We start from the raw sequence: 8,504 nt of genomic DNA on the forward strand, positions 1-8,504 counted from the left end.
GAATTAAATGTCAACGGTAAAGGCAGCAAGAAACACCAGGGGATCGTCTGGAAAAATGTCAATGCAACTCTAAAGAATCTGCATTTCAACAGCGGATAAGTATGGTTCATTCTGGTACAGAGTAAAAATGTTCTCTAGTAAAAAGAATCCAAGGGGAAGAGAAAGAAAAAGAAACCTAAACGTCTGAAATGTTCATAGTAGAGATGTCACACTATTGTAGAACAAAGCTATATTTTATTGGCTATGGTGAATACTGACAAAGGCCCCGATCCGGCAAACACGCACGTTCTTAATTTTACTATCCTGACTAAAGTTAAACATATGTTTAACTGCTTGCAGGATCAGGGCTAAAACGGCCCATGACGGCTTGTCCCCTTACATTTTTTTAAAAAGTCTATAGATGTTAGTATGTTAGATGACCGTGTCTCTAGTTCCATATTAATACAATTTCCTTTGTTTGAATCTTTAAATGTTTGTTCTAAACTTAATATTTTAACAATATCTAAATGTCAGCATACATTAAAACGATCAACAACAGACAGAAATGCTCTAGGGTGTATAATAAATACCAATGCCGGATGATGTATTCATCTCCTGACTTACGTAACAAAGCCTGTTCTTCATTAAAATTATCCATTGCACTTCACGTTTTCCAAACATAAACTTTAAAAAAGTGTTGACTTGCTGCACTTTCATGATCAGGTCTAGCTACAATACATCTATAAATGTCTATCTATAGTGTTTATATTCTATGGGGGATCTATATATTATATACTGTATCTATACTCCATTAACCAACAGGTATTGAGTGTTCCGAGTATAAAACAGACTCATCAATACAGCAGATATTGTAAGTTGTAATGAACGTTGCAGCATGCAATGACTAAGAACCAACACCTAAAAATTCCTTTGATAAATAGCACAACGCCAACAAGCTTGTACGGGATATTTTTTGCTAATCTTCTTACTTTTTGCCCTAGTATTGGTTGCCCCCAATCCACGCTTATCGCAGCAGTATGATTAATGCTAGACGTGCCTGAGGCAGGCTGGGGGTCGGGGGCAGAAAGTGTCAGACCAGTCATACGAAGCTCCTCCCCCTCCCCAGCGGCGCTGCTCTATAAAAGTGTGAAGTGGAGCGCAGGATAGCCAGTGGTTACCTCAGTGACAGGGAGAAGGGTTTCTCGTGGCACAGCGACTCCGAGGGAAACTGCTACTTGGAATCGGTAATATACAAAGATTTTTCTCAGTGGATTATCATCATTATCAGGTACGGATCTTTTAAAAAGAGGAATTAGGTGGGAGTGGGGGCGAATAGTTACCAATCTGGTTTGTTTTTTAAAATGCGTGAAGTTATGCTGCTGGGTTTGCACTGGCTCTTGGTATCAGTTGCAGCTTGCAATGTAAATCATAGTTTTCTATGCGAGTTAAGAAAGCTGAGCTGTCAAGGGTTAAAACCAAATACAATTACATATAGGCTGGTAAGGGAATTCGTTGCATGCTTTTAAAAACTTAGTAGCAAGCTTTTTCTAATAGCTTGAGTGAATGAAATCCTAATTTCACCCATTGCCACTGGGGTATTTTTGACAACAATTTTAGCCTTCAGCCATGTAAGCAAGTAAAATGTTTGACACAAGCAAACTTTGGAGGGACTCTTATTTACTCTGCGATAACTTGCTAAGCCAATATTAGCGCTCAGTTTCGCACACACAAGTCCCCAGTGGCTGAGGACCATCCCGAGGCGTAGAGTTCACTGTAACAGAATACAACATCTCTATGTTAAATATACCCCCGATGACATTTCTTCTCGTCTTCCTCCACCAGGATTTCAGCCAGAATGAAACTGGTTCACGTAGCCCTCCTCTATCTCGGGTCCGCGACCTTCCTTGGAGTGCATGCTGCACGGCTAGACATCTCTTCAGACTTCAAAACAAAGTAAGTATCCAAATGTGCTTCACTGCCCAGGCTGAGGAATGGCTCTCGGACATGGCTAATAGTCCGAGCCGTCCGGGCGCGCTCCGTCCTAGGTTAGAAGGTGTAAACTCCTCTGGGAATAGCACCTACAACACCGCTGCGCTGGCAGAACCTCAACCTTTAGCCCCTTGCCTGTGTTTGGTTTGGCTCCTGCACTGTGGCTCGCGCTAACAGCCCGTTTCCCCCCTCCCCCCTTTGCTGCTCCTTTCAGATGGACCAAATGGGCACTGAGCCGGGCCAAGCGCGACGCGACACCTCCCGGCACGTTCAGCGGGCAAGTGGCAGCTGCGAACGTGCAGCCTCTCATACGGTCACAGGACGTGAAGGAGGATCCCCGAGTCTCGCATCCCAGGTAACTTCGCGGTCACACACGTATTGCAGGCGGGCCCTTGCACAAGCCGGTGGAAAGTTTTCAGTCTCCCTTGTTCGGGCTGGTTGAATCCTAGATATCCCCAGCCGCGGGGAGGTCCCCCTCGGGACCGTAGAACCTCTTGGGATCTGGCTCCGGCGTCCCCCATTGTAGCTGGCGGGAGACTAGCACGTTTGCTGTGGAAAGCCAAATATAAATGGGAATCTGAGTCCCGGATACACAGATATAGTATCAGCCACCAGACTGCGAGGTCACCTTCTCCTACAGCCAGCAAGCTTTGGGCTATGGCCTTTCCTCTGTACCCAATGCAAACACTGCCCAGACTCCCCTTTCCCTATACGCACTGCTAATCCCAGGCTTCCCCCGGCCCTGGAGCCCTCTTCCTCCTCCTCCAGGAGGGTCCCCTTGCTCGGCAACCCCACTGCTCCTCTCTCACGTCCTTTTCCTCTCCCCTGTGTCTTGCAGCAGCCCGGAGGATGCCCGCATCCGCGTGAAGCGCTACCGCCAGAGCATGAACGGCTTCCCCCACTTCCAGGCTATGCGTCTGGGCTGCAGGTTCGGGACCTGCACGATCCAGCAGCTGGCCCACCAGATCTACCAGCTGACAGACAAGGACAAGGACGGCGCCGCTCCAGTGAACAAGATCAGCCCCCTGGGATACGGCCGCAGGCGGCGCTCAGTGCCAGCCCCTAGCCGGACGCAGTCTCCGTGGCTCGCCCTGCTCTCCAGCCGCCGGGACAGCACGAGCGCCGCAGCCCCAGCCCAGCCCGGCCGGCTGCAGGCGCAGCTCCGCGCCCCCTCTCTCAGGACTTAAGAGCTGCAGCCAAGCACCGAGCTGGCGCCACCTTGGATGGTGGCTTTCCCCGGCGCTTCAGCATCAGGGAGCCCGTGGGGCAAGGCAGCCTCGGAGACAGAGCAGGGCGCGCACCAGCATGGCCTCGGACTGAACACACAGAGTTGGGGGTACAGCAGCTGCCGGATCCTGGAGGCGCTCGGCACCAGCTGGGCCGGGCCAGCCAGCGGCGCAGCGCCCCTAGGAAGGGTCTGGAGTGCGCAGGGGAGAGCTCACAGCTGGCTCTCTTCTTTCTGGTGCCACATCACACGGGGCTGCAGAGTGAAGTCGTGTGAACCCTGGATCTCGGACATACGGGGATTTATTCTTCCTGCCTGCCCTGGCCACTGGGCTGGGGGAAGCACCCTCTGCATTGTCTGCACCCGGCAGGGAATCGGACACTCACTAGTCCCTGCGGGGACTGCCTTATACTTGAATGTAATAGAGAGGAAAAGTGCAATTGTACGTGGTTTAATTAAAAGTGCTGTGTGTGTATAATAAGATAAATATCAATATTTAAGATGTTACTGTTTCCCGTCCTTTTTGCATCTGAAAAGAGTTATTTTTATACGTTATCTATTTTTGCATAAGGGCATTTTAAAAAGCATTGTATTCCCTCTGTTTTTCATAGCGTGAACGTAAAATCTTGGTGTTTAACTTTCTTTGAGTCTTTTATCTTGCATTCTGGACTGATGACAAATGCAGAGAATGTATCCGCTATTCTCCATGGGTAACGTGTGAAATAAAATAAACACTATTACATAAAACAGTGCTGTTATGGTATCTCTGGAGAGGGTAGAGAAGATCAAAATTAGTCATTTCTGACCCTGTTCTCTCCGATCGTAACTAATTCTTGACACTGCACTACGCCAGTGCAATAACAGGGCTATCAAGCCATTAATCACAGGCAGTTTGTGAGCAGCGCCGAAAAGCCTCTAGCAAGTAAACACAATAAAAGCATAACCTGCGCTTTAAAATCTGGAGCAGGGCTATTCAGAAAGCTCCAAGGCCTTTCCTAAGCACATGATTCAACCCAGGCTGAAACGTCTCACAGGCAGGATTGATCGTGCAAATTTATTTTTTGCCATAATTAATCATAGAAACAACCGCAAAGTTCCAACGTTGCGCAACAAAGTAAGATTTATTGAGGGAGCCTGTTCCAAAAAATGGTCATGGCAGTTTACAAGGTTACTTATGGTGAAGGATTTCCTGGGCCACAGTTCAGGTTAAAGTTAGACGCCGACCGGATCAATGTGGGCAGGACATCTTAGCGTTACTTAAAATTTCCCCAAACCACGGACCAGAAAACAAATTCAAGGGCCTACGGAGTTTGTTAATGGAGCTACAGCACCATCTCATGGTGCCTATTACCAATGCTCTAAAGTTCAGCTCCTGCATAGATTCAATGCATTGAACCACCCAAGCAGGTAGAACCCCACCCGCTTGAAGCATACCATTGCTTTTATAGACTTTACAGGGGGTATCATTTTTAGGGTGTGTGTGTGGGAACAATTAGTGTCTCCTTTATCAGAGCTCCCTCTACAAGGAATCTGCAAAAGGTGGAGATGCCCCCAGCTGTTTGAACAAAACTTGCTGTTGTGTGCATCAGCTTCTTGTGTTGATTTGTGTACCCACAAGTTTTTATAGGCACATTTTAGAGAGGCCTTTAGTGTTAACCACCTCCCTAAAAAATTCTCAACTAAGACTCCTATAATCTAGAGCTGTGGGGATTTATACAGCTAGTTTTTTGGTTTAGGTTTTGTTTTTTACAAACTGGCACTTACATATATGTACCAAACAGGTGGCAAGTAAAATTTACAAGAGAGTTTTCCCATTCCTGCTGCTGGCCTTTCTGATCCAAATTTTGTGGAAAGCAGAGAAAGGATGGGTGAAAATAACATTTTTCAATCACATACCTAAAACCTTATCCCTTATATGCTGATCAGGCTTCCATTTCCCACAGAAAAGTGTTGTCTTAACGTGCAAATTTCTTCTGCTACTGGCCAACTACAAAGCCAGCAAGTAGCTACTATTACCTATATAAAGATCTTGAAATAAGGCTGGCTTCTGTAGTCAAAAAACAAACAAAAAAAAGTAAGGTGTTATAAAGAGAAAATACAACGGATGAAATCCTGATGCCACTGAAGTCAACTGAACAACTCAGACTGACTTCAGAAGGGCTAGGATATCGCCCATATTCTCCTGCTGTGGGGAGCAATGATTTATGCAAGGCACTGTCTACAGTTACATAATTGTGCACCCTGTGTGACCCCAAAGTGGTAATGTGAGGCTATAACAGGTGACAGGTTCTGTGTTTGCTTTAGTAGATAATAATCTACAGTATGCACATTCCAGCTACCTGTTTTATTTTCCATATCTATTGTCAAAAAACAGTCCCTTGTTTAAAAGGGGATACTTTCTATATTTTTCTGCAAGGAAATACCAAAGCTGAGACCTGCAAGATCCATGGCCTACTTGGGCATGACTGAAGCCAGCAAAGTGGTTCTAGGTGGTATGGCACTGTTTTGATCTCCTAGGAGTTTAATAAATAGGCTTCAACTTAAAAGAATCAAGAGTGCCATCTGCTGCACCTGGAGGGAGCAGCAAAGCCCTGTAAATGTAACAGGATGGTACCATGGAAAAGGATTAAACATTTAAAGAAAAGTAAACATCTGTTTTTCTTCTCTATCACTTTTTGAAAAGAAGGGGGTCTATTATGTGTAAAGAGAAATATTGCTGAACCCTACATGCCAGAAGATGTTGGAATGCCCTTTGCAAGAGAACAGGTATTGTTCTTTGGGTGTAAGGGAAAAGGGATGTACCCCCAGTAAACTCTTTGGGGCAAAGACATTTACTATATGACTTTGTTCAGTGCCTAGCATCAGGTCCATGAACTGACTGAGGCATGTAGGCACTACTGTCATATAAATATTAAGCTTAGCTCTCCACTTCCAGCCAGGGTAGTTTGGACTTCTGAAGCAAATAGAGCTCTTCTGTAAAGCTCCTTGGGGCCATGGAACTAATTTTAGGCAGCAGAGGGAAGGAAACAGGTCACGTTAAGGGTAGCTGATGCCTGCCATATATAATAATAATGGATAGAAATATTTCATTTTATGAGCGAGAATGGAGAGGCCTGACATCCATAACAATCACTGTTTGGAGTTCCCAATTGATTATCCTCTCAGGTGGGAAGGATGAGGGGTGCATGTGCGGAAGGGGATGGGTGCAACTTCCTAACTCCTCTGATTTTAGAAATTGTAAAGAAAGGGGAGCTGCCTTCCTAATTAGATCCTCAACATACCATAACCCCTTCTGTGAGCAGGGCCGGCTTTAGGCCAATTCCACTAATTCCTCCGAATCGGGCCCCGTGCCCAGTGTGAATCTCTTCCCTGGCTAGAGGTGCCTTTTTAATTTTTACTCACCTGGCGGCACTCCGGGTCTCCAGTGGCACTTCGGCGGCGGGTCCTTCAGTGCCGCCGAAGACCTGGACCATGTTTTTTTACCTTTTTTTTTTTTGGTCATCCCTGCCAGGGCCCTGCCAAAACTGTTCGAATTGGGCCCCGGACTTCCTAAAGCTGGCCCTGTCTGTGAGGGTGTGGGGAAGTGGTGAGACAAGGATGCATGGAAAGAACTCAAAATGATGGTGCTGCTGTTTGCTGCCTCTGTGGGATAAGGGTAGATGAAAAAGCCAAGGGCACTAGCAACTTCTTCCCCTTCTGCCCCAGGGTCCATCTCCCAAAATATCACAGAATTGGATACCCATAGCACACCGAGTGGTTTTACAGGGAGTAAAGCTGTCAAGGTAGCACTCTGTCCTCCTATACTTTTTTGCACCCGTCCCTTGGCAAGATCAAGTCAGCTAGGGTCCTCTCTGCTTCTTGAAGTAGAGGGCATGACTGGGTGTTTAAGGCTCTTCCCCACCATGGACATTCTAGGCACAAATACAGGCCATACATTAAAATATCAGGTACAAATAACAGTAAGACCAAGCAGATACCAACTTACACCCATCCAAAGGCTAGGCCAAAAGCTCTGAGCAATACAAAGGCTTTAAAGCTCTGTCTAGGAGATCAATTCTGTGATCCTCCTAAAGATCAGTAATGAGAGTATTATCTAAATCCTTAGGCTGAAGATGCAAACACTCAAGCCAGATCTTCCTGTACAAGTCACAGGCTCTGACTTGCTCCCAAACCATCTGCCCCAAGAAGGTGAGATGGTACATAAAGTGCCAGAAACTCAATACGAGTTGTGTGCAAAGATCAAGGGCAGCATATGGTCCAGTGTGATTGGTGATAAGTGAAAGATGCCATCACATGTCTCCAAAATCAGCAGCATCTGTTTACATGGAGCCTCAAGTATCAATTTCAGGGGACAGTGTGGAGCATGGTAGGCCAGCACTGCAGAGGCAGCTTAAAAAACTGTTATAAGTTCCATATAGACAAGGGCCTAAGTTAAAAATTATTTTTGTGATTGGAACTATGTACTGGAATATGAGGTCTTCCTTGCCCACCAGCCATTCCAAGAATGTATGCCAAAAAAGTGATCCCCTTTCTGAACAGAATCTGAGTGGTGATGTGTCAGGTAATTGCTGCTTTCATTCACGGAATCTCCTTTCAGAGCTGTTACATTCATTATGCTATCTGGCTACTCCAGAGAGGGTAATATGGCAAAGACAAAGAACACCAAATTGTTCTAGCTTGTTTTTATTACCTAACTATATTTATTTAAAAAATGAAAAATTTTTGAGGTTGCATTATTACTGCTTTAGGGGCCTGCAAAATGGTGATATCCCAGTGCCTTACCCATAAAAACTCAGAGCATCACTTCTACCCTGGGAGAGAGGCTTGCAGTTGTATTTGTCTCTCCAGTAAGGTAGCATATAAACATAGTTCTAGCAGCTATGTCACTTGGAGGGCTAAAAGGTATTCATAATTCACATATAATAGAAGGAGATCAAAGAGTGTTTTGACTTTTACCAGATGATTATTAAAGCACCTGTACATATAAGTTATACCCAGAAGTATATTCTAAAAACTGATGATCACAAAAATCTGTAAAGCATCTAAGTCTCCACTAGTAAGAACTGCAACATGATGCCAGAAATAACTTTTTCTTCAAGAACAATGACAGAGAAGGGAATACTAATGAATATTTTGGCACATACGTAGAATTTTCTGGCTCATTCAGTACTCAAAAGACAGAAGATCATAATGAAAGCCAATAATGGCAGCTCCAGACAACTGTCCAAATATTTCTCTTCTGTGGTCAATACAGCATTTTATATTATCTAATATCATAATTAAGTAGTGCAGAGCACACATGCATCAAGAG

The 8,504-nt window shown here is 45.3% G+C and overlaps 1 protein-coding gene across 1 annotated transcript; it reads left to right on the top strand.

Moving 5' to 3' along the window:
• Window positions 1–268: 268 nt before the first annotated feature.
• ADM (adrenomedullin) lies at window positions 269–3,919 on the top strand. Its single transcript, XM_050955180.1, has 4 exons — window positions 269–1,267; window positions 1,822–1,932; window positions 2,183–2,323; window positions 2,807–3,919. The coding sequence occupies exons 2-4, from the start codon at window positions 1,835–1,837 to the stop codon at window positions 3,153–3,155; spliced, it is 588 nt and encodes a 195-aa protein (XP_050811137.1). The 5' UTR covers window positions 269–1,267; window positions 1,822–1,834; the 3' UTR covers window positions 3,156–3,919.
• Window positions 3,920–8,504: the final 4,585 nt, after the last annotated feature.

Source organism: Gopherus flavomarginatus, chromosome 5 (genome assembly GCF_025201925.1).
Source record: "Gopherus flavomarginatus isolate rGopFla2 chromosome 5, rGopFla2.mat.asm, whole genome shotgun sequence".
Taxonomy (NCBI): domain Eukaryota; kingdom Metazoa; phylum Chordata; order Testudines; family Testudinidae; genus Gopherus; species Gopherus flavomarginatus.

Coding starts and splice junctions, on each gene's coding strand:
- ADM (XM_050955180.1), top strand. CDS start 1,835: ATGAAACTGGTTCACGTAGCCCTCCTCTATCTCGGGTCCGCGACCTTC. Junction 1,933..2,182: donor TCTTCAGACTTCAAAACAAA/GTAAGTATCCAA, acceptor TGCTCCTTTCAG/ATGGACCAAATGGGCACTGA. Junction 2,324..2,806: donor CCCCGAGTCTCGCATCCCAG/GTAACTTCGCGG, acceptor TGTGTCTTGCAG/CAGCCCGGAGGATGCCCGCA.